At 42.6% G+C, this 26,730-nt stretch overlaps 1 protein-coding gene across 1 annotated transcript in view; it reads right to left on the reverse strand.

Annotated features, from left to right (window-relative positions):
• TSPAN3 (tetraspanin 3) overlaps positions 1–26,596 on the reverse strand; it is a 35,059-nt gene extending 8,463 nt beyond the window's left edge. Inside the window, exons 1-6 of the mRNA XM_007525763.3 lie at positions 26,332–26,596; positions 6,198–6,389; positions 5,928–6,002; positions 3,398–3,499; positions 2,169–2,321; positions 1,826–1,909 (exon numbers count right to left, since the gene is read on the reverse strand). Of these exons, the coding sequence (XP_007525825.1) occupies positions 1,826–1,909; positions 2,169–2,321; positions 3,398–3,499; positions 5,928–6,002; positions 6,198–6,389; positions 26,332–26,394 (669 nt within the window). The 5' untranslated portion in view covers positions 26,395–26,596. The remainder of the gene's footprint in view (positions 1–1,825; positions 1,910–2,168; positions 2,322–3,397; positions 3,500–5,927; positions 6,003–6,197; positions 6,390–26,331) is intronic.
• Positions 26,597–26,730: the final 134 nt, after the last annotated feature.

Consider the following 26,730-nt stretch of genomic DNA (forward strand, 5'->3'; position numbering starts at 1 on the left):
TCATGAAGGAATGTCTGGCCGGTTGAACTAAACTAGATGAGGATCATGGTTACTGTGATAGGTTTCATCAGCCTTTATAAATGGTGATCACAAGGACTGTACAGTTCTAAGCTTTTCGGCAGCAGAGATCAGGATTGCACTTGTTTCATTATGTTATTAGTTTCATTATTGTTAGCCAAATGAATGTGTTTGTACAGATAATCAAAATATGAAACACATCCCTGCTGATTAACAGATTACTGCTGTGCTGAGCCGCATGGTAAATGCTTAGAAGAGCAGAGACCATAGCAAATAAAGAACTAGGCTTTTTAATGAATCATTTTGGGGTGGTCTGAATACTCACAAAGTAAACAATCATCCTTTTGCCATTTTAAAAGGTATTTCCCATTAGATACACTATTTCTGTTCAAATAAGCTTATTTCAAAAACAACTAGGAGGATACTCTGAGAACTAGGCCTGATACATAGAATTTTTAAAAATTATCTTTATTTATTTATTGGATAGAGACAGCCAGAAATCAGGGCCGGGTGGTGGCGTACCTGGTTGAGCGCACAAGCTACAATGCACAAGGACCAGGGTTAAAGTCCCTGGTCTCCACCTGCAGGGGTAAAGCTTTGCAAAAGGTGAAGTAGTGCTGCAGGTGTGTCTTTCTGTCTCCTTCTTTATCTTCTTCCCTCTTAATTTCTGGCTGTCTCTAGGCAATAAATAAATAAATAAAGATTTTGAGAGAGAGAGAGAGAGAGAGCAAATGAGCTAGGAATGAGAGGGAAGGGGTGGGAGTAATAGGGAAAGACACAGAGACACCTGCAACACTGCTTCACTACCCGCAAAGCTTTACCCCTGCAGGTGGGGTCCAGTGGCATGAATCGGGTCCTTGCGTCTTATACTATGTGCACTCAACTATATATATGTTACCACCCGGCCCCTGATACACAGGATTTTCAATGAAATAGCTGACTATCTTCAGTTGCATGACTGAGACATTAAACCATTAAAACATCTAAGACTGGGACTAAGACATTCTTCTAGCATAATTTAAAAATACCTGAGAAACTAGGCATATAGGTACTTGTACTGAGAACAGATGCCTTTCCTATCTGTGTTTAAATGGGGGTTGAGGACTGTGTGTGTGCACTTGTGGAGGAACAGAACTAAGCAGTTATCAGTTATTCTGCACACAGTATTAATAGAGGGACAGGGCTGTTTTCTGTGGTAGGAGTTGGGAAAGCAAGTCCCCTCAGCTACCAACAACAGTATGTTACCCTTTTTGACATGCCTGGTGATGAGTTGGACTCTGATGGCTATCAATCTAAAAAAATAAAGTCCACAAATACAGATGAGAATAGAACCTCTCTGTAATAGAATGCCTCTTTTGTAAAGCAATGTCATTGCTCCTACTAGAATGAGACCAGTGCAGTACCAGTTCTTGATTTATGTAGATAAACATAGGGAAACCTTAAACAGAGATGCTAGGACCAGAAGGTGAAACGGCACAGTTCACACAGGGAGAAAAAAAAAGTGCAGTTAAAAAGTATTTGAAATTCTATTAAACTCACTCCCAACAATACACTTTGATGGCAGTCTGTATTGTCAACATGAGGCCAAGAAGATATGGCAGAGAACATCCTCACACAAAGTATCCTGATCCAGATTTCACATTTCTTAGAACCATTTTGGGTTCCAAGTCTAGGAGTAGAAGAGGGAAGATGCTGAAACCAGACAGCCTGGTGTCTCAGTTACTTCCAATGATCTGTATGTACATTTAGTGATCAGAAGTATTCTGAACTGGCATTTTCTGAACACTCCTTGGCTAGCTGTGCTCACCTGAATAGCTGCAAATGCCAGGGCCGCCCAGATGACATGCATCATGATTTCTTGCAGCTTCTTGACAACGAGAGCTTCACACCCCTAAAATGCACAGAGCCATGCTCATTACAAGTTCTTCTTTTTAAGTGAAATCTTCAAGGCCATGTATCAAAAATGGAAATGACAGGAACTAATAAAGAGAGGGGAGGTGGAGACTCTTTAAAAATAATTTAAGTAACATAAAGTTGCAGTAAAGAAAAAAAAAAGAGGGTAGAAAAATGAACTTCAGGTAGAGATATATTCACAGAGAAAAACAGGCCACCAGGCTAAATTTGAGTCTAGGCCACAAAACTGAACTTACCTCAGCATAGAGGTCGGATGGGTGGGCCAGGCTGCCATTGCAGCTGCTAGCGGTCTCTCTGCAGCAGCTAAGAGGGACACTCTGGTTCTTGGTTTCTTTGAACCAGTCTGTATTTTCCCAGTCTGAATAGTTGTGAATCCCACAGCAGTGCAACTAGTGGAAAAAAGAAGAGAGATATGATCCCTCACAGAATACCTATGCCCAAGCTGAACCTTATAGTTGTGGGCAGTACAGAGCATTAAGCTACTCTAGGCCAGTGATGTTCAAGAAGTCCCCTCTCATTCACATTCTCCCTCACTACAAATAAATATTTTATAAACCAGATGGTTTGCCTTAAGGTAATTTAACAAAAAAATATGTGGGGTGAAATAGATGAGACAAGTGTCCAGTGAGATTCTAATTTATTTTATGGTGTCATCTGTTACCTCTTCTATTCTTGCTTTAGGAAGGGGTGTGAAGACCTCCTATCTCCTCTAAAGACCCTCTGGCCTCTCATCTTTCCTGTGACACTTCTATCTCTTCCACTGTCACTTCTCTGGCTAGTTATTTTCTTGGGTGGTTGCTGGGAAATTGTGCAGATGCAGTCACATCTGCCATGTTGTCCCCTCAGGTTATTGCTAGTTCGCAAGAGTTGGGGCAAGAGTTGGGACATTCTCGGAGTGCCTGTTCCGCCATGTTGTGCCCTCGGGGCACTGTCAATTACTCACGATAGTTGGAGTGCTATGGTTACTCCTTCTCCTTCCCATTCCCGTGAGAGTTATTATCCTACCCTGGAGTGCTATGGTTACTCCTCCCCCTTCCCATTCTCACGAGAGTTATTCCCATAAAAGCCCATCTTCTTCCCCCTTGCTCTCTTGCTGGCCTTTCACTTCCGTGATTAGATGCAGGGAAGGTTGCTGCGAGGAGGCCATTTTTGCTACCTCCACGTGGCCCAAACTGCTGCTCTCTCACCCAACTCTGAGGTGCGAGCGCAAATAAAGGATTGTGTTCCCTTTCTGCTCCAAACCTCCTTTTTCTGTGTCCCACCACTGCAAGCGACAGGTGGTATAGGTCAGGTGCTTTTTATCTAAGTAATAGTGGAAAAACCTTTTCAGAGGTGAAGGTGAAAATATTGGACATGTCATAAAGTTAAATATGACTCTGCAAGTAATGGGCATTTGCACAGTGGAGAAGTTTAGTGCTGAATCGATGTAAAGGCCGTCATGTAAACCTGCTTCATGAGAGTTTACCTGTCTCTGTACATAGTCAATAGCCCGACTAGCAGCATCAGGGTTGGTTCCATTGTAGGTCTTATACACTTTCTGGATGCTGCGATCAACTTCGTTTTCCACCTGAATAAAGACAAAGAATTTGGTTCCTCAAAAATTATTGGCAAAAGTACACTAATAAAAACATCAGTCAAGCCTCCAGATAAAATATCTAAATAGTACATATGTAAAGTCACTAGATATCCGTGAATTCCTTAAGAAAAAAAAAAATGTGTGGTCCGGGAGGTGGTGCAGTGGATAAAGTGTTGGATTCTCAAGTGTGAGGTCTTGAGTTTAATCCATGTGTGGCAGCACATGGACCACAGTGGTACTTGGCTCTTTCTCTCTCTCCTCCTATCCCTTTCATAAATAAATAAATAAATATTTTAGAAGATATATCATTCCTTTAAAAACAGGAAGAAAAAAAAGTAAAGTTTCTCCTTTTCTAGGTAAAGTTCAGACATTTTCTACTTGATGAAAATTTTTCCAAAAGGAAAATGTGTGCAAGATGGCAGGTAGTAATCTATTCAAGTAGAAGAAAGCAGTCAAGCCTGTGATAGGTGTCCTAAAGCACAAATGGGCCGCACTCCTTTTCAAGAAAGATTTCTGTGGAGGTTCTCAGAAATCCCGTTTTTCTTTTCCTAGAGGAGCTGAGAACAAAACAATAAAAAATAAACAAACAAAAAACACATAATGCTTTGGAACTAGTGCCAACATAATTTCCATTTTACTTTTTTATTGGCCAAATATGTAAAAGTAATTAGGTTAAAAAAAAAAAATCAGTCCTTGGAAGTAGTATGTTATAAAAAAAAATTGCGGTCCAATATATGTGAATGAGACAGGAAATAAATTCTTCATAACTTATTGTTTCTAATTACTAATGTGGCAAGAAAGCACCATTTAATAAAGTTTGTTATCAGATTCCCTTTACCATTCCCAAACTGATTAGACTTATTCAATAATTTAATCAGTTGAGATGTAAGAAGATTATAAAGCTGGTAACTAGATCCAGGGGTCAGGGTATAATCCACTACATTTCTTTTTTATCTTTTCAGGCGTAGATGCCTGGTACCTTCCCTATGAATGTCTTGAATGTTAAATTGGCATAGCATGCCTTTAACTAATGAGACTAATTCGATCATGGCTATAAAGTTATCCCCAAATTAACTTAAAGCAGTCTGCTCAGCTTTAAATGTTATTGTAGGTAGAAAACACTGGCAAAACAGAACAGAAAGATGGGAGAACAGAAGAGGAACTGAGCAAGAAAGAGGAAAGAATAGCAGTAAACTTGCTGCAGCAATGCTAGAGTTGATAGGACCCCTCCTTTTTTTTTTTTAATATTTATTTATTTTTTTGTCCTTTTGTTGCCCTTGTTGTTTTTCATTGTTGTTGTAATTGATGTCATCGTCGTTGGATAGGACAGAGAGAAATGAAGAGAGGAGGGGAAGACTGAGAAGGGGAGAGAAAGTTAGACACCTGCAGACCTGCTTCACTGCCTGTGAATCGACCCCCCTGCAGGTGGGGAAGGACCCCTCCTTCTTACAGAAAGGGTAGGTCTGGGGCCAGGTGGTAATGCACCTGGTCTGAGCACACATGTTCCAGCCCCTGGCCCCCACCTGCTGGGGGAAAGCTTTACAAGTGGTGAAGCAGTGTTGTAGGTGTCTCTCTGTCTCTAACCTTCTCTATTACCCCCTGTCCTTCTCAATGTCTGGGTATCTCTATCTAATAAGTAAATGAAGATTTAAAAAAATCAGAAAGGGTAGGTCATAGTTACAACAATTGTTTTTCTATGCTCAGGACAAATGTATTTTTAAGGGGAAGTGGAAAACAAAATCCTTAATTAAACTTTTCTTTTTTTTAAAAAATATTTTATTTATTTATTCCCTTTTGTTGCCCTTGTTCTTTTATTGTTGTAGTTATTATTGTTGTTGTCGTTGTTGGATAGGACAGAGAGAAATGGAGAGAGAAGGGGAAGACAGAGAGGAGGAGAGAAAGATAGACACCTGCAGACCTGCTTCACCGCCTGTGAAGCGACTCCCCTGCAGGTGGGGAGCCGGGGTTTGAACCGGGATCCTTATGCCGGTCCTTGTGCTTTGCGCCACCTGCACTTAACCCGCTGTGCTATAGCCCGACTCCCTTAATTAAAATTTTCTGAAACAGAAATCAGAAAACTTACCTTGCTCACTCCCTTAAAGGAGGAGGTGAAGAAATGGGCTGAAGAAATGTGTCTAGACATCTCAGTTGAACAACTACTCACTAGCAGCTCCTTCTGAGCTAATTTAAGGCAAATTAAATACCTACAAATGAGAATAGTGATAGAACGGACATTTTGCCAGATTAAATGTGACTAGAAGTCTGGATGTGTAGTTTCTAATTAACTTTAGATCTTTAAATCAGCAGCTAAATTGAAGGCAAGAGAAATGTTCCCTCTGATTAAATGCATTTGCTCTCCTTCACCTGAAAAACTTAAACCACCTTTTAAAACACGGACTACAGTAGACAACTTACTTACCTTTGCTCTGTAAACGTATCCCAAAACCACTACAACAACTTCTGTGACAAAAACCAAGAGTAGGATGATGACAAACTGTAAGGAAACAATTGTCAAAGTAAATATAAATATAACATCAGTGGTAACTGTTCAGATTTCAGACTAGTGTTTATTCTCTAAGAGACAAAGAGTCTGTGGTGTTTCCCCCTCAAAGCATTCAAGAGACACACGTGAAATATCCCCACACAGGATGATGGCACCAACCAGGTGCCAGGTCAAGCACCAACCTACCGTGGCAAGTCCGCAGCGGCTTTCCCGGATTGTGGCGCAGCAGCCAATGAGCCCAATAATGAAGAGCAGAGCTCCTACTGCTATGATCACTACAGCGGGGATGAGAGTGTACACGTCTTCAAAGAAGTGGTCATAGTCATCATACGTGATGAAGACATAGGCTCCCACATAGCACAAGATGCCAGCTGCCCCCTGCAGAAAGTGAATTAAGCAGTGGTAAAGGTTCTGCTAATTGAATGTCTTTTATTATTTCTCTCCTCCCCCCTTTATTTTTTGCCAGGGCACTGCACAGCTAAGTTGCCTAACACTTTGAAATCTATTTGCAATCCCTACTGCCCACTCCCTGGATCTCAAAGTTTCTTACTGTTTATGAGTAAGACCTTTTTTTTTTTTTTTATTAAGCTGAAAAGTTTTTCAAACTTTATGTGCTTCTCAATAATTAATGGCTCAGCTAGAACCCAGGGACTATAAATCAAACAGCTAACACTGTTGACAATTATGGTTTTATTATTTTTTAAAATTTTTATTTATTCCCTTTTGTTGCCCTTGTTTTATTGTTGTAGTTATTGTTGTCGTTGTTATTGACGTCATTGTTGTTGGCTAGGACAGACAGAAATGGAGAAAGGGAAGACAGAGAGGGGGAGAGAAAAATAGACACCTGCAGACCTGCTTCAACACTTGTAAAGCGACTCCCCTGCAGGTGGGTGTTGGTATACTTCTAATTCTGCTTCTAAAAACCCCTTCTGTTTCATTGGTTTAATCCCCCCTGCTTAACACTGTATTCTACTTACATAACCACTGTTAACTAAGCACACCCTGCCTGCAGGGCATTGGTTTAATCCCCACTGGTTCATGATGTCTTTTTGCTCCGCCCCCTCTTGTAGTACACCTGATTTGCACCAGTCACTTTTCGCTCCACCCTCTCTACATCACATCCTGTTTACACTCTACTTGGCAAGTATATATATAGAAGGACAGGATTGTGATTAGAGTTTTAGTTAGTTTAGTTTATGCTTCGTTTGTGCTGCATTCCACATGAATAAAGAGATACTGAGTACAGCTCAGCCATGAGTCCCTGGTTGTCTGTCTCCTGCCCACGAAGCTAGTCCGGCAGGTGGGGAGCCAGGGGCTCGAACCAGGATCCTTACTCTGGTCCTAGCTTCACACCACATGCGCTTAACCCACTGTGCTGATGACAATTATGAACACACACACACTTACACACACGCTGAGGCTTATTTGTAGCTGTCTATACTGGGCATTTAGCTGAGCTACAAATAAGCCTCAGGGTGTGTGTGTGTGAGTGTGAGTGTGGGCATCCTGTGGCTCATCATAGTGTTACTCAATAAACAGGGAAATTAGAAGTGGCAGAATCATGATCTGAACCTAGGAGGAGATCTGACTCCATAGTATGCATTTCTGATCTTTATTCACGCGTTATGGGAAAAGACAAAATCAGTAACCACCATACCCTTTCCCAAAGTCCTAGCTGACTCTGTACAACAGTAAAACAAGATCGTTCAGTCACTAAAGAACTTTGCAAACCTTTCAGTTTAGCGAGTTTTTAAGAGTGGCGCTTCTCAAACTTACACGTGAACAGAAATCACCCAAGGATCTTATAAAATGCAGACTGACTCAGTTCTTCTGGGACTGCAGCTTAAGAATCTGCATTCCCTGCAAGGTTCCGGGTCATAGGGCTGCGGCAGGAATACAATTTAAATAATAAGGTCTTAGAGCATCCAGGGAACACAGAGTGCAGGAAACTGAAAAACAGACATGCCTTCCTCAGTTTCCTCAACACCTTTCTCCGCTGCAGAGTGTGGAGAAATCATTGTATTATACTAGATTATATCATTGTATTATACTAGATTGATGCTGACAGCCCAGTGTCACCTGCTTTATTGTGAGTGATCAAGTAAGTGTGAGGCTAAATGTAAGAACATTTGACTTAATGAGTTATCATTTGCAGAGTACTTTGTGACGTTCATGGGAAAAATATTTCCCCATCCTTTAAAATTAAACACGTGAATCACTTATCTTCAAACTAGAAAAGAGCCTCTACAATGATGTAGAAATAGCATTCGCTATTAGCAATAGCATTCACTACTATTCACTATTAGCATTCACTAAACAGCAATCACATACTGCTGATTCTTTAAGCCTGTGGGATCCAGTTATTCCAGGTATACTTAGTATATTCTTACACTAGAGGCTGTGAGAGTTGGAAGAAAGACTCAATGTATAAAGTAACTTAGCTTTAAAAATGTAACATGGATCTTCTATTTTATTTTTTTAATATTTCATTTATTTATTTTGGATAGAGACAGAAAGAAGTTGAGAAGGAAGGGGGAGACAGGGAGAGAGGGAGGGAGACAGGGAAAGAGAGAAACACTCATAGCACTGCTTAATGGCTCATGAAGTTTCTCCCCCTGCAGGTGGGTGCCAGGGGCTGGTTCTGGATCCTTGTGCATTGTAATGTGTGCACTCAGCCAGGTGCACTATTGCCCAGCCCCCGAGCCTTTTTTTTTTTTTTTACTATTGTTTTCTTCCCCTTTATTGGGGGATTAATTTTTTACAGTCAACAGTGAATACAATAGTTTGTACATGCATAACATTTCCACATAACAATACATCCTCCACTAGGTCCTCTGTCATCCTTTTCCAGGACCTGTACTCCCCGCCACCCCCCCCCCACCAAACCAGTCTTTTACTTTGATGCAATACACCAACTCCAGTTCAGGTTCTATTTATGTTTTCTCTTCTGACCTTGCTTTTCTACTTCCGCCTGTGAATGAGATCATCCCATATTCATCCTTCTGTTTCTGACTTAGTTCATTTAACATGGTATCTTCAAGCTCCACCCAAGATGGGCTGAAAACGGTGAAATCACCATTTTTAATAGCTGAGTAGTATTCCATTGGGTATATATACCACAACTTGCTCAGCCACTCACATTTTGTTGGACACCTGGGTTGCTTCCAGCTTTTGGCTACTACAAATTGAGCTGCTGTGAACATGGGTATACACAAATCTCTTTGGATGGGTGTGTGACCTGCAGGGGGGTCAATTCACAGGTGGTGAAACAGGTCTGCAGGTGTCTATCTTTCTCTCTCTCTGTCTTCCCCTCCTCTCTCCATTTCTCTCTGTCCTATCCGGCAATAATAACATCAATAACAACAGCAATAATAATCACACCAACAAGGGCAACAACAGGGAAAAATAAATAATTTTATAATTATTTTGGATAGAGAAATCAAGAGGGATGGGGGAGGCAGAGGGGGTTGGTAAAGAGAGATGCCTATAGTGGTTTCACTTCTTGAGGAAATTTCCCCTTGCAGGTGGGAACCAGGGGTCTTGAACACAGCTTCCTGTGCATGGTGATGTGTCTCAACCGGATGCTCCAGTGCCTGCCTGGCCCCACAGATCACGCTCTCATTCAGACAGAGTGAGAGTGCCAGAGAGACAGCACCGAGCCGCAGCTTCCTCTGACACCCCACCTTCAAACCACCTCAAACCTCTTCTGTCTTCCTATCCCACCTTGGCTTCCAATTATATTCCTTCCACAACAAAAAGTAAGAGACATTCAATTTTATGAGGTTTGCTAAGTTCAATAGTTGTTGATCCTCCTTGTGGGACAAATCTCCATATCCACTAACGTCTGTGGCCATGCCTTCCGGAAGTCTGAGACATTCCATTTTTGTAATCAAAAGTCTGAGTGTCACTCCACTCTTTCCTTGCTCTCCCTCTGTATCCCAATAATCACCAAATTTCTTCATGTTTACATCCCAAACCATAATGTGGGAGGGCCCGGAGATGGCTTATCAGTAGAACCATACTTTACCACATGCAAGGATGCAGGTTCAAGCCCCTAGCGGTCACGTGGGAACGCCATGCAAGAGTGAAGAAGCTTCACAAGTAGTGGAACAATGCTATGGCGCCTCTCCTTCTGTCTCTTACTCTGGGTCTTTAAACACACACACAGAGCCCTGCCCTCGATGTATCAGAATCATGCAGGCACAGAGCCCAGTGAAAACCTTGGCAGCAAAACAGAACATTACCGAAATACCGTAACTTCTCTTCCACCCTGCTGCAGTGCTTGTGCTTCATCTGGGCCTTTTCACTGCTGACCCTGAATGCTGACCTTCCCTGGACCTTTATAACATGTTCTTTAAATGGCTGGTTGTTTCTGCTGAAATCAGAAACCCAATCAATGCATTAGCTTATTTAAAGCCAGGATGAGGCAAATAAGGTCCCTGATGAACTAAGCTGCTCCTTCTAGCTTCTCAGCTCAGACTCCATTATCCCATATAACCCTGAGCAAGAGAAGCCCATTACACACATCAGATTCTCTTCCTCTTCCCTCTCAGTAAAACAAAAGGGGCTTCTTTACCACTTTTGTAAGAATGCCCTCTCTTTATTTGGCTGGAATCTTCTGGTCGCTAAGATGTAGTTTTAAATGTCAGCGCTTTCTTTTTATGTTATTTACTTATTATTTATTTGTACTATTTCAGACAGGGTTGGGTGCCTTTTGTCCAGTTACATATCTCCTCAACCCCCAACTCTTAAGTAGTTGTTTACAGATGCTGCAGTTAGAGCACCCCTCTCTGTCTAAAGGACCTCCGATGGTGTACTGCACCAAAGTCAAAGACTCTGGGGTGGGTGGGTGGAAGAGTACAGCTCCTGGAAAAGGATGACAGAGGACCTAGTGGGGGTTGTATTGTTATGTGGAAAACTGAGAAATGGTCTGCATGTACAAACTACTGTATTTACTGATGACTGTAAAACACTAATCCCCCAATAAATAAAATTAAAATAAATAAATAAAGGTCCTCAGAGTTCACTGACAAGACTTCAGGGGCTTATTGCCACAGAAAGCTCAACAGTTTGGAAACGTTAACTACAGAGTATGTGGACTGTTTAACATTTACCAAATACTATTTTTTTAGACTAATTACATATAAAATAAAAACACATGTGTCTGTATGCACATATTTTGCTAAAGTAAACCCTTTCAGTTCTCACATTGAATTAGAAACTGTCCTAAAATGGCTGGGAAATTGCTCAACTGGTAGAGCACCGGCACTGCATTCCCAAGGTTCCTGATTTGATTGCTGTTACCACATGTATTAGCTCTGGCATATATATCACCTATCAATCAATCAGTCTATCAATCTATCTATCTACCTGCCTATCTTATCTATCTCTATGTGTCTCATGTGAAATTGTCTCTCATATGTAGTAAATAAAATAAACCTTAAAAAAAAGAAAATACTCCAAATACGAGTTGAGGAATTACAATTATTCCCAGTTTGTCTTCACTAATTATCTCTAGTCTCTGAATTTTGAGTCTGAAAAACAGTATTTTTTTCTTAAAAAAGCTCAAATTAGAATAAATTTCATATTTGAGTTTCTGGTAAATGAAACTGCACTCTATACATATTTGAACAAAAGACTGGAAAGTATATGTACTGAACAGTTAATGTGAAGTAGAATACACTAAGAATTACTTATAGGTGAAATATAAAATTCATAGTTTTCAACCTACAGAGATTCTTTTTTAAATTTTATTTATTTATTCCCTTTTGTTGCCCTTGTTGTTTTATTGTAGTAGTTATTACTGTTGTTATTGATATGGTTGTTGTTGTTGGATAGGACAGAGAGAAATGGAGAGAGGAGGGGAAGACAGAGAGGGAGAGAAATATAGACACCTGCAGACCTGCTTCACCACTTGTGCAGTGACACCCCTGCAGGTAGTGAGCCGGGGGTTCAAACTGGGATCCTTACACCAGTCCTTGCGCTTTGCGCCATCTGCTCTTAATGTGCTGCACTACCGCCCGACTCCCCCTATAGAGATTCTTAAGAGGTTTGCACTTGGTGCTGCCAGGAGCTGGACCAGTCAATGCCTGCAGTGCTGCCCCTCCCCCATGTGCAGCCTTGTGGGACACAGAGAATGTGAGCAGGAGGCAGAAAGACACACCAATAACAGGCATACCATAGAACGACTGCAATGGAAGATTAGTGGGTCACGCCATTTCTAACACTGACTAGTTTTTTTCTGTAATAATTTGTTTCCCCGGGCTACAAACCAGTCAACATCCAATTCACACAGCAAAACTGAAATCATAACAGAGATCTATTTTGACAACATACAGGGTTAGCAACTGATTAGTTGTACAAACTAGAGCAGAAACTACATTTATTTCTCATTTGAAACCATATAAATTAACTTACTCATAAAGAGGCTGCTTCCTGAATTGAAGACACCCTCAAATTTTTCTTATTTTAATAACATTTGTATAGAATGCCTATACCTTAAGTTGTGTAATAAATCATGAAATGACATCAGTTACTCTGAAAATATAGGTGTCCTTATAGTTGATGTGCTAACAACAGTTGCAAGTGACTGGCTTTAATAACATTCAACCATCAAGATGAAAAGCAAGTAGTTTGTAAGGTAAATGGAGGGAACATAATAAATAATTCCTAACTGCTTTGCACAGAAACTTTGCAGTCACAGAGATTTTTAATATAGCAGCTGTGACTATCAGAGAGACTAAAAGCTGAGGTGGGTTAAGTCCTTCTTTAGAAGGGTCATGATGGGGCTGGGATCTATCAAAGGATCCCAGCTTTGACAACAAAGCAGCTGCAGGGAAGGGGAGGAGGTGTGACAGAAAGATAAAATGTAGAACTTGGAAGCAGCTGAACTGCTTTAGTCACCACTGAGAAAAATAAGTGCTTTTAAGGAGGATTTGTGCTAGGACAGTATACTAAAAATATTCATCAGGTTTGTTTTTGCAAAAAGGGGGAATTTAAGGGAAAAGGTTGAGAGTTGAAAGTATGAAATAATATCTAAAATTTCTTTATTTGATAGGACCGAGAGAAATGGAGAGGGGAGTGGGAGACAGAGAAGATAGAGGAGAGGAGAGACACCTGCAGCTCAGCTTCACCACTTGTGAAGATCCCTCTCCCTGTGAAGATGGGGACTAGGGCTTGAACCTGCGTCCTTACATAAGGTAGCGTGCTCAGCCAGGTGTACCATGGCCTGTCTCCAAGAACAACTTTTTAAAAACCATTCTTCTGGGCTGCATAATAGCTCAGTTGGATACTGTGCTCCTCTGCCATGTGCATGGCCCCAGTTCAAGTCTAGTTTCTACCACAATGGAGGGACCCTGGGTGTCGTGATTTCTCCCTCCACATCCCACCCTCCCCCAACCTAGGGGGAGGGAACACACACATTCTTTTTAATCCTTTAATAAGCTCACGCTCTCAATTAAGATAGTGAATTTTAAAACTTTAGGAAAGCTAGCATTTTTCCACAATATCAACCTGCTCATTTAAAAATCAGTTATCCTGTTATAAACTTTTGGATGTATGAGTCCCAGAGAATGCTGCTTCATTTGATTATTTACCTTTCAATTCCACATGTAAAAAGGACTGTGAAATCTCTCTTAAAGTAAAAAAGTTTTATTCTTCCATAAGACTGTTTCCTCTATAGCTTAGAAACTAGTGTTTTTTGTAAATTTCAAACCCTATGAGACAAACAGCTGATGCGATGCTAAAGTTCCCATTACTATTAAACTCCTTCATGCTCTAAGAAAGGAATATGGAACCAAAGCAGTACATTAAGCCCAGTCAAACTTGTCACTGAAATGTGGTGATATTAAAAAAGGAAACCAGCATACTACACGCTAGGAGATAAGATGAAGCTGCTGCCTGTCTGAAAAACTGAGAAGTATGAATGGAGAAGGAAGTTACTGAACATCTGGGGGAAGATAAGGCAAAGAAGAATAGAAGTGCTTTTCTGGCAGGGGGATATTATGGACTCAAGGGCAGAAATAGGGGGAGTAACAGTGAAAAGATTAGGAACCATCTGGACATCAACCAGCTAAAACCAGCGCTAAGCAAGTTCTTCCTGCCTGTGTGAACTCCTTCTGCAAGTGATTTTTTTTGCCTCAGAGAATCAACTGATAAAGCAAAAGTGACTTAAATGTTAGGAGAACAAAAAAAAAGTCAAGAAGACTGGGCAAAAACCACTGTGTACTCGTTAAGAAAGAGTAAGCACTTTAAAAGAAAGCAGATTTCAAAGAAGAAAGCAGAGAAGGAAAAACATCAGCAGAAATCTATCTCATGGATTTAACGCTTAATTCAGAATTTCCTCTATAGTCACATTATTTACTTCACCTCTCTCCTGCAAGGAATCCATTAGTAATTCTGTACACTCCACCTCTAAAAGCTTGCTTGAACTCTGGCATTGTGCCATTACAAGTGTCTTAAAGTCACCTTGAGCCTTACAGCATTCTACTTAGCATAATAACTTCTAATCCAAACATGCTTTGTTTTAAATCTTTTTTTTTTTTCACAGATCTATTTGATTTGTATTTTTGTGAGTGACAGAAATGAGAGCAAAAGACTGGAGGGGGCCAGGTGGTGGTGCACAAGGTCCCAGGTTCAAGCCCCTGGCTCCCCACATGCGGGGGTGGGGGGCGCTTCACAAGTAGTGAAGCAGGTCTGTAGCTGTCTTTCTCTCCCCCTCAGTCTTCCCCTTCTCTCTCGATTTCTCTGTCCTATCCAGCAACTATAGCAATAACAACAATAACAATACCAAGGACAACAAAATGGAAAAAAAAATGGCCTCCAGAAGCAGTGGATTCATAGTGCAGGCACTGAGCCCTAGTGATAACCCTGGAGGAAAAAAAAAAATGCTTCGACCTGCCAACGCCCATGTTCATCAGAGAAGCATACAGAAGCCAGACCTGTCACCTTCTGCACCCCATAATGACCCTGGGTCCATGCTCCTAGAGGGATAAAGAACTGGAAAGCTTTCAAAGGAAGGGATGAGATACAAAACTCTGGTGGTAGAAACTGTGTAGAATTGTACTCCTCTTATCCTTTGGTCTTGTCAATATTTTTTATTTTATAAATAAATAACAATAAAAATACTTATTAAAAATACAATTATTCTTTTACCAAGTTGAGTGACTATGTGTTTTACTTCCTATTATCATTTTCATTTATTCTCTTTTTTTTTTTTTCCTCCAGGGTTATTGCTGGGCTCGGTGCCTGCACCATTAATCCACCGCTCCTGGAGGCCATTCCCCCCCCCCCTTTTTTTGTTGCCCTAGTTGTTGCAGCCTCGTTGCGGTTATTATTGCCATTGTTGACGTTGCTTTGTTGTTGGATAGGACAGAGAGAAATGGAGAGAGGAGGGGAAGACAGAGAGAGAGGGGAGAGAAAGACAGACACCTGCAGACCTGCCTCACCGCCCGTGAAGCGACTCCCCTGCAGGTGGGGAGCCGGGGGCTCGAACCGGGATCCTTAGGTCGGCCCCTGCGCTTTGCACCACGTGCGCTTAACCCACTGCGCCACCGCCCGACTCCCTATTCTCCATTCTTAACAAACTATCAAGGGGAAAATAAAAAAGACAATACCAAAGATTTCAAATCCTCTTTCAAAAGTAACTCATATCAAGAATTTCCATAGCTATTAATAATTCTACAGTTGTCTGTCTAACAAACTGGTTAGTAATAAAGGCAACAAGTATTCAAAGATTATGTGTGAGAGTACAGAGAGATGTATTCTCAGGCTGGAGTACAGATTAATACAGAATGGTCCTTTGAGGAAACAATCTACCTCAGCATTTATTGCTTTTGAAACTCATTCCATTCCTAGGACTCTATTATGAAGAAAATTAAGCCACCGGGTAGGTAGAGTTAGCACAGATACCATCCCCAGCACCAAGTGTTTTAGAGCAATGCAGTCTTTTATAAAGATGAAAAACATCTTTTTTTTTTTTTAAGGCATGTTAAATCAAAATGTATAAAACTGTAATACTAATAGGATACTTGCACTGTAGATGCTCTGTAAATACTTTTTGCTGGGGCTCAGTGCCTGCACTATGAATCCACTGCTCCTGGAGGCTATTTTTTTTCCTATTGTCGCCCTTGTTGTTTATCATTGTTGTTATTATTGTTAATTACTGTCGTTGCTGTTGTACAAGACAGAGAGAAATTGAGAGACGAGGGGAAGACATAGAGGGGGAGAGAAAGATAGACACCTGCAGACCTGCTTTACTGCCTGTGAAGCGACCCCCTGCAGGTGGGGAGCTGGGGGCTAGAACCGCATCCTTGAGCCGGCCCTTGCACTTCGCACCATATGCGCTTAACCCACTGTGCTACCACCCAGCTCCCCCCTTTCAATACTTTAAAAGTACAGTTTAGTAGTATATCTGTGGAGTGTTAAAGGAAAAATATACATATGCACAAAGAAATTTTAAACATGCCAAAATGTTGGTGTTTGCATAATTTTGTAAAAATACTCTTTTTGGAATTGATTTATTTTTTTTTTTTAGTTTTTATTTATAAAAAGGAAACACTGACAAAAACCATAGCATAAGAGGGGTACAACTTCATATAATTCCCACCACCAGAACTCCATATCCCATCCCCTTCCCTGATAGCTTTCCTATTTTTTAACCCTCTAGGTAGTATGGACCCAGGGTCAGTATGAGGTGCAGAAGGTGGAAGGTCTGGCTTCTGTAATTGCTTCCCCACTGAACATGAGCACTGACAGGTCAGTCCATACTCCCACCCTGTCTCTCTCTTTCCCTAGTGGGGCAGGGCTCTGGGGAAGAGGGGCTCCAGGACACATTGGTGGGGTCGTCTGCCCAAGAAAATCCAGCTGGCATCATATCATCTGGAACCTGGTGGCTGAAAAAAGAGTTAACATATAAAGCCAAACAAATTGTTGACTAATGAACAGTTCAGATGAAGAGTTGGGGGGATCTCCATTTTGTAGATAGTAGGACTATTTTAGTTATATTCCAAAGGACCCATGCCTATGCTATCTTTTTTTTTTTTTTTCCTTGAGCCTGACATCTGATATGCAGGTGGATCCAAGTTATTGTATGGGGAGATGATGTCATGGCTGGGAAAAGGACCGGAAAGCTAGATCAGGGAAGAGAGTAGCTCCCAAATATGGGAAAGGTGTATAAATATTTTTTACTGTAAAAATAATTTTAAGTGTCTTATGGAAAAGGCAAATATATGACTTACATAGAATTATTTTTAATTACATCTGAAATTGAGATTTGCTGTTTTCTCACAAAGCAGCTCCTAAATGTGTCCTTACCAATATAAAACTGGCTTTGCCTCACTCCCAAGTATTTTAAGCACCTCTACACCCACCCCACCCCCCAACCATGTATCATTTTTCTTGGGTCTGTCTGGCTTTGATTCATCCTAGGTGTTTTCTGACTGACACAATTCAGAATCTTTCAGTATACACTATCTTTTCCCCATAAATATCACCTTTCAGGGAGACCAAAAAAAAACAAATAAAACCCTACTTGGGTGCCAAGTTTCAACAATAAGTTACTTCTGACATCATCAGCATCACTGTCACTGTTATTACCATTCTTTTTTTTTTTTTTGCCTCCATGGTTATTGTGGGGCTCAGTGCTGGCACTAGGAATCCACTGCTCCTGGAGGCCATTTTTTCCATTTTACTCAATAGAAATTGAGAGAGGAGAGGGAGATGGAGGGGAGAAGAGAAGACACCTGCAGACCTGCTTCACCAACTGTGAAGTGTCCCCCGTGCAGGTGGAGAGTAGGGGCTTGAACCTGGACCCTTGCACAGGTCCTTGTGCTATGTGTGATTAATCAGGTGCCAAACCGCCTGGTCCCTGTTAAAGGAGAAATATTTTAATCCCTTGAAGCTAATATACTGGTCACATTCCAAAAATCATTTTTTAATAGTTTTTGTTTGTTTGTTGTTGCTAACTTTTTCAGAGAGTGAGGGAGAGAGAATCCATAGCACTGAAGCTTCCTCCAGTGCAGTGGGGGCTGGGCTGGAGCCTGGGCTGCACACACAGCAAAGCAGGTGCACTTGCCAAGTGAATTATTTTGCTGGTCCCATATTTGGTTGTGTATAGTCATTGTGTATACATCTTATCAAAGCTGTTCAATTTACACACACAAGTTCAGAGACACAAAGTTAGTGTTAAGGTGGCAGTGAAATCAGAGATTAACCAATGGCTACAGTCAAATGACTACAGCTACATGGAAATGTAGCTATTTTCAGGCTACAGGGGTCTGAGATACAAGAAACATAGAGGTGGATTTCTTTCTTTCTTTTTTTTTCCTTAGAAATTCTGTTCCATAGCCTACACTAAAAGTAAAAAATAAATATGTTTTAAAAAGGTTATTATATGAGGGACCTTAGTTATTTATGCTAATAGCACACACAGCAACAATAATAAAAGATGCCACAACATTCACACAGACAGACCTCCTTCGGTCAACTAAATACAAATCATTTTCCTCATCTACTGACTCTGTTATCAAAGGGGGATTCATATTTTCTATCACTCTATTGGGGAGTTGATGGCTTACAGTATGGTTGGTAATACAAGGAAAAGGGAGGATACTGTTTCTAGAAAAAGATTTGAGAATGCCCAGGACTATGGTATAGGGTAGAGGGCAGGTGCTCCTGGAAATCAAATTCAGTGCCTTCCTTCTTCCCATGAGATGGCACACAGCAGGGATCTTCTTTCTGCATTTCTCAGAAAACAGACAAAACATAGACATTCAATAAGTATTTTACTGAGTGAATGATTCTCAGGGTACATTTGTTTGATGAAAGCATAAACTTTATGAAATAGTTTTCAAAAAAAAAAATCCTAACCCAAATTGAATGTTTATGGAATAAGACTTGCTAAAATATTTTTAAAAGCATGATAAATATACTAAGGAACTAATAAAGAACCAGCTCCTGAAACAGTAGCTGAAGAGAGATTTCCTGCATATGGTCATCTTGCTGCCTGCGCGTTTCTAATACTCGGAGCTCTTCTGTTTATGATTACTCAGAGCCGCCATGCACTTGGTCAGTGGGCACACAGCTGAAAATCAGTGAGACTGAAAACATCTTCTCTTTTTTTGTTGTTTATTTATTTTTTAAATATTTATTTATTTTTCCTTTTGTTGCCCTTGTTGTTTAACATTGTTGTGGTTATTGATGTCATTGTTGTTGGATAGGACAGAGAGAAATGGAGAGAGGAGGGGAAGACAGAGAGGGGGAGAGAAAGATAGACACCTGCGGACCTGCTTCACCGCTTGTGAAGCGACTCCCCTGCAGGTGGGGAGCCGGGGCTCCGACCGGATTCTTATGCCAGTCCTTGCGCTTTGTGCCACGTGCGCTTAACCCGCTGCACTACCACCCAACTCTCCTACATCTTCTCTTTTTTTTTTAATATTTATTCTTTTCAACTTGATAGGACAGAGAGATGCTGAGAGGGAATGGAGAAATGTAGAAGGAGAGAGACAGAGAGACAGCTGCAGCCCTGCTTCATCATGTGTGAAGTTTTCCCCTTGCAGGTAGGGCCCAGGAGCTTGAACCCGGGTCTTTATACCTGGTAGCACATGCTCTCAACCAGGTGTGTCACTGTCTGACAACTGAAAAAATATGTTTGCTGAAGGTGTGTTTCTTTGCCAGAGCAGTCATAGACGTACAGGATAGAGAGAAACAAATTCCAGGATGCCAGACTACAGTTCCAGCTTAAAAATACCACAGTCTCAAATCAAATATGTAGGATATGCAGAAAAATATAAAATATGTATAAGGATATTTGTAACAAGAGGTTTCTCTTGAAATATGCCACTGTAAATTTTAAGTAAAAGCATAAAGGTATAGGCAAACATTCTTTTGGTAATTTGAACATATGAGGTGCACTCTCACCATAGGACCTACATGCCCTTGTCTGCTTTGAAAGGCCCCCATATCCTCCAAGTCGCCTCCCACATCCATCCCTTCTGATACCTAGACAAAATGTGCCCTCGTCGGAAAGTCCTCTCTCTTCCCCTCCTCTTCCTTCTGTTTCTTTTTCTATCGCCACCAGGGTTATCACTGGGGATCAGTGACTGCATGACAATTCCACAGATGCTGGCTGCCATTTTTCCCGCTTTTCTATTTTTATTAGATGGGACAAAGAAAAATTGAAAGGGGAGGAAGCAGACAGAGAAGGAGATAGAGACACCTGTAACACTGCGTCACCACTTTTGAAGCTTACCCTGTGCAGGTGGGGAGCAGGGCTCAGACCCCGGTCCTTGAGCACGGTAACGTGTGTGCTCAACTAGGTGCACCACCAACCACCCCCTGGAAAGCTCTTTGTCAACTCAAAGCAGCCGCTCAGCAGGTCCACCACCCCATTTTTTGTTGTTGCTGGTTGTTTGTTTGTTTGCCTCCAGGGTTATCACTGGGGTTTGGTGCTGAAGCCACTGCTCCTGGAGGCCATTTCCCCATTCTGTTGCCCTTGTTGTTATTGTTGTCATTGATGCTGTTGTTGTTAGACAGGACAGAAAGAAATCAGAGAGAAAAGGAAGATGGGGGAGGGGCAGACACCTGCAGGCCTGTTTCACCGCCTGTGAAGCGACCCCCCTGTAGGTGAGGAGCTGGGGGCTCAAACCAGGATCCTTGGGCCAGTCCTTGTGATTTGTGCCATGTGTGCTTAACCCGGTACGCTACCACCCTGCCCCCCACCCCCGTTTTAACATTCTGCATAACGTATCACAACCTGGTATTTTTCTTGCTTACTTTTAATAGCGTTGCTCCACCAGAAAGTAACTTCTGTAAGAACAAACTTTCACTTTTTGTCTCTTTTTTACTGTTTTATTAAGAATGTTAGAAAGAGTAGGTAGTCAAATATTTGTGTGATATTTGTCTAACAAGGCAGTTTCCCTTAACTATTATGTATCCACAGATAGAAGTGGGATGTGGAAAGTTTTTCTTTAAAAGATGAGAAAATCTTAAAGAATATATATGTGGCTTTCATTTATAACTGGTATCTACTTTATAGGGTATTTCATGAGTGAGTATTAGTGAAGGTGCCACATTCTGAGTTTGTTCCTAGAAGCATTTAAAAGATGTGTGACCTTCTTGAGGTGTTGTACTTGAGGTGTTACTACTGCCTCTCATGGGTGTAGAAAAGAAAAATCAGCCTAAATAAATAGAAGTGCCAGATTATAAATTCTATAGGCTTAGACAAAGATTTCTCTTGTAGTTCCTACAATGGCCTAAGCAAAGATGAGCAAAATAAATATTAATCATTTGGTCTTTCTCATAGGATAGAAAAAGCAAAGTATGTGAAACATAGGACTTGACTTAAGCAGTTAACTTACCATAATAAATGCCAAAAAAAATAAAAAATAAGATTACTGATTTAAACTTGTTTTAGATGAAGCTTCAGAAAATTTGACCCACCAAACTAAGAATTCCATCTGATCTTGGTACTATTTTAATTGTTAACAATGATCATTAAATTTTAGTCATGTACTTCAAAAATATGTAATCTTGCATATATTATCATGGATCTAACACCAATACACTTACTTTTTAAAAAATTATATCTTTATTTATTGGATAGAGACAGAGAGAAATTGAGAGGGGAGGGGGAGACAGAAAGGGAGAGAAACAGACACCTGCAGCCCAGCTTCACCACTTGTGAAGCTTTCCCGGGCAGGCAGAGACGGTGGGGGGGCTTGAACCTGGGTCCTTGTCACTGCAGCATGTGTGCTCAGCCAGGTGCGCCACCCTACACTTGGCCCCCTACACTTACTTTTTTAGTCTATGCCACTCCTTAAAAGAGATATTTTGTCTAAAATTATCTTTCAAGCTATATAAGCCATGATATATTAATTTAGAGGATTCTAAATATTAAGATGTTAATTAAAATATATATACTTGCTTACTTATTTAGTGGATGGGTTCTCTCACTATTCACCATTATTTTGTTGTTGTTGTTGGGGGGGGGGAATCACAGTACCAGAGCTTCCTGCTGTCATTGCACTTCCTGTCGTACAAGGGACAGAACCAGAGCTGAGTGCATGGCACTGCAAGTGCCTTATTTGGTGGTTCACCTGGCCTTAACAATTTTATTTCTTTTTAAAAATCTGCTTATTTAGGGGCCGGGCGGTAGTGCAGCGGGTTAAGCCCACAGAAGTGCAAGGACCGGCTCAAGGATCCCAGTTCAAGCCCCCTGGCTCCCCACCTGCAGGGGGGGTCGCTTCACAGGCAGTGAAGCAGGTCTGCAGGTGTCTTTCGCTCCCCCTTTCTGTCTTCCCCTCCTCTCTCGATTTCTCTCTGTCCTATCCAGTGACATTAATAACAACAATAATAACCACAACAATGGTAAAGCAACAAGGGCAACAAAGGGAAAAAAATAGCCTCCAGGAGATTCATGGTGCAGGCACCGAGCCCCAACAATAACCCTGGAAGCAAAAAACAAACAAACAAAAAAAACTATTTATTAAGATATAAGAAAAAGAGTAAAAAAAAGGGTAGAGGGAGAACCAAGCATTACTCTGGCACATGCAATGCCAGGGAGCGAACTCTGGACTTCATGCTTGAGAGTCCAAGGCTTCATCTACTGCACCAACAGCCTGGCTGCTCACTGTTTTAGAAACAATTCTTTCTCTCTTAATTTGTGCCTTTCCATAGTCACTTCCTTTAAAAGGCTCTGTCCAAACTAAATTAGGCCAAGTTAGTTTTAACAATTTTGTCTACGAGTCACCTATTGCCGAACCTAAATACTGCAGGCATATGCATCTATTTCCACACAGCTCACTGAGTATATCACCAATGATTTATCATTTGTCAAGACATAAAAAGGTGAAATCTTCCAAACTAATTATGCTGCAGTGCTTATCAACAATCAGCAATTACCTCCTGATGGTTAAGATACAATTATTTACCTTTCAGCTTGTCTTCCATAGAAGAAAACTGAAATCTCTACTACAACTACCTATCGAAGCCTAGGTAAACTTTTGACAAGTTCTACATAGGGAATGTCTACACTACATTTTTTGTTCTTGCCACCGTTGCTGGGGCTTCACCATTCCAGGCTGGCTTTTTTCAAATAGGAAAGTCAGAGAAAGACACCACAGTACCAACATTTCCTGTAGTGTGGTAGAGGTCAGGCTCAAACCTGCGTCCAGCCTATGTCAAAGCAAGGGCACCATCTAATACCCTCCACAGTTCTGGAAAGGCAGAAAGAGAAGAATGGAGCACGCTTCTGTCTCTTCTCCCTTTGTTTCTATCTAAATAAATAAATAAACAGAATTCCTTCCCTTTTTCCAATCTTCTTTTTATTATTATTGTTGTTGATGTCATCGTTGTTGGATAGGACAGAGAGAAATGGAGAGAGGAGGGGAAGACAGCGAGGGGAGAGAAAGATAAGACACCTGCAGACCTGCTTCACCCTTCACTGCCTGTGAAGCGACTCCCCTTCCAGGGTCTTGAACCGGGATCCTTAAGCAGGTCCTTGCGCTTGGTGCCACCTGCACTTAACCCACAACTCCCCCCTTTTTCCAAGCTTCTAAAATGACTCTAACACCAGCACCCTGGGCTCTGAGTACAGGATACTGAGTGCTTGAACTAAGGATCCACCACATTGCCAGGGTGCTACTTAACTTAGTAAACCTTAATAATTACTTTCTAACAGCGTTATGACTGCCTGTTAGCCAGGGGAGTTCAGGGCAATACCTGGGTAATTAGCATTTGAATATTAGTATTGTAAGTATCATAAGATCAGTATCATAAGATGTCCATATTCTGTCCCTAAACTAGTCTTTTAGGAGGAGACCCACCTAAAGTAATGTTTCCCATTTAGATTGTATCACTACAGCTTATGCCACAGAATTTCCCCTTGAGTTTCTACTTCCTTAACACAGCTCACAAAAGTTTTTGTCACCCTACTAACCTAGATAAAGGTTGTCTTTACTACAGTTTGACTTTAGTCGTGGCAATAACCCACTACAAAAGGCACAATGGAAGCCCAACAAATCCTCTTGGCTAAGTACCAACAGTACATATCCACACACAATTTCCCAAAGATCCATGAGCAGTCACTTAGAATCAACTAATACGTTAAAGAAAAAATGAAGTTTCCATTAAAATGGCTCTTGTATTTCCTACATTTTGTTGCATGAACCACAAGTCCAGTCCCTGAACCTGCATAGCTGAGAATTCACATGACAGTATATTCTTCTTCAAACAGTTATGCCCATAAGGCTCACAAGGACCTGTGAAGGGTACAAAAAAACCTAAGTCTCTCCGGTAGTGCGGCTTCTCATTCCAGACATTCTTTTACTGTTTAAAAAGGGTCGTGACTCAAATTGAAGTGTGACAAACATGGCTGTAATTGGAGTAGAATTTACTGAAAGCCCCAATGTCAGGTGAGTCGCTTTGAGTAAGTGCTGTCAGGCCTTTTCCCATCACACCACAGAAACCCTATAAGACTCCACGGTCAAGACTCCACGGTGTCTTAAGTGCCTTCGGTGTGTCTGTCTGTGTGTGTGTATCTTTTTATGCTACAGTGTGTATTTTTTATGCTACAATAAGTGTGTATGTCTTTATGCTACAGTGTGTATCTTTTTATGCTAGAGTGTGTATCTTTTTATGCTATAGTGTGTGTCTTTGTATGCTACAGTGTGTGTGTCTTTTTATGCACGTGTATCTTTTTATGCTACAGTGTGTATCTTTTTATGCTACAGTGTGTGTCTTTTTATGCTAGTGTGTGTGTATCTTTTTATGCTACAGTGTCTTTATGCTACAGTGTGTATCTTTTTATGCTACAGTGTATATCTATGCTACAGTGTGTGTATCTTTTTATGCTAGTGTGTGCATCTTTTTATGCTACAATAAGTGTGTGTGTGTCTTTTTATGCTACAATAAGTGTGTGTGTGTCTTTTTATGCTAGAGTATGTGTATCTTTTTATGCTAGTGTGTGTATCTTTTTATGCTACAATAAGTGTCTTTTTATGATACAGTAAGTATGTGTATCTTTTAATGCTAGTGTATCTTTTTATGCTACAGTAATTGTGTATGTGTATCTTTTGTTATGCTACAGTAAGTGTGTGTATCTTTTTATGCTACAGTAACTGTGTATGTGTATCTTTTGTTATGCTACAGTAAGTGTGTATCTTTTTATGCTACAGTAACTGTGTATGTGTATCTTTTTTATGCTACAGTAAGTGATCACAATCTGTTTTCAGTTCCATCCCTTTTGGGGGGGGGGGCCGCGGGGGGGGGGGGGCAGGCACTGTTTCCAGAATAGGCACGTGTGGAGGGAGGAGGAGGTGAACAGGAACAGCTGTTCATGTGTGGGGAGGGAGGTGGGCAAGTTCAAGGGGCGGCGGGCAGAGACAGGTCGTGTTGAAGGACGCGCCCGTCACGCGTCGCGCGTCACGCGTCGCGCGTCACGACTCGAGGGCTTCGGCTGCAATGCCAGGAAGAGGAGAGGGAGGGCTGGGGGAGGGGGCGCCTTTATTCCTCCAGGCGGCTTACATAAAGCGCGGCGAAGGGGAGACAGAAATGCAAGTGAGATGCATCGGGGTGCAAGGTCAGCAGGACCAGAGGGTGGAGAGCCGGACCCGGGGGAGCACAAAGTACTCGGGCAGGACGCGGCGAGACCCGCAGCGGCACCACGGCGGAATGGCTACAAACACTCAAGTATAATAAGCGGGGTGGGGTGGGGCGTGTGCCCCCCCCCCCGACCTCCCCACACACCAAAATAAAACAACCCACCAGCCCCCTTTTCACCGAGAGCCAGCTCCTCGGGCTCAAGACCTCGTGGCGCCGGGGGTCGCAGGGAACCCGCCCCGGGTTCGTAACCCCGGGTGACCCGTCCTCAGGGTGACCCATCGAGACCATCTAGGTTTTTTTTTCTTTTCTTTTCTTTTTTCTTCTTGGGCAAAGGACGGTCTCGACTGAGTCCTGGTTTTCTGGGCTGCTAACCCGACAACCCGCGTCGGGAGGGAGAGACACAAAGAGCCCCGAGTCCCAACCCCTCCGCGCCCGCGCCCGGGGACACGTCCGCAGCCGCCCGCGGGGCCGCGTCGTCTCCTCGCCGCCGCCCCGAGGCCCCGGCGCGGGCGGAGCCTGGTCCTGCGGGCCGCCCGGGGGCGAGGGGGACTCGACGCGGAGCCTCCACCGAGCCAGGAGCGCGGAGGCCGGCCGCCACCCGGTGGAGGCCGCGGGCCGCCCCGAGCACTGCCCTTCGCCGCCCGCCGCACTCGGGCCTCGTCCGCCCCGCGGCGCCTCAGCCGGGCTGCGCAGCCCCTCCCGGCCCGCAGGCCCCGCTCACCCAGAAGATGAGGTTGAGGAACACCAGCACGGTCTTGGAGGAGGTGATGCCGCACTGGCCCATGGTGCCGGCCGCCCGCGGGGGCCCTGCTCGGCGAGCGGGACGCGCTCACCGAGTGCGGCGGCAATGGCGGCGGCGGCGCCTCCCCGCTGGGAACTGCACGGCCTGCGCGACGCTCCCCGCAGCCCCCGGCGCCGGCGCGCAGTCCCCGGGCCCAGCAAGCACCACGCTCCGCCGCGCAGCCGCCACAGTCCCCTCAGCGGCCCCCGCGCCGTTCCCTGGCAACCGGGGCCCGCCCCTCGCGGCTCCAGCCAATCACTGTGCGCGACTGCCATCAGGCCACGCCTCCTCAAGGCTCCTTCTGCAGTCTTTCTCCGCCTCTGGCCGCCCTTGTATGCA

This window comes from Erinaceus europaeus, chromosome 16 (genome assembly GCF_950295315.1).
Source record: "Erinaceus europaeus chromosome 16, mEriEur2.1, whole genome shotgun sequence".
Classification (NCBI taxonomy): domain Eukaryota; kingdom Metazoa; phylum Chordata; class Mammalia; order Eulipotyphla; family Erinaceidae; genus Erinaceus; species Erinaceus europaeus.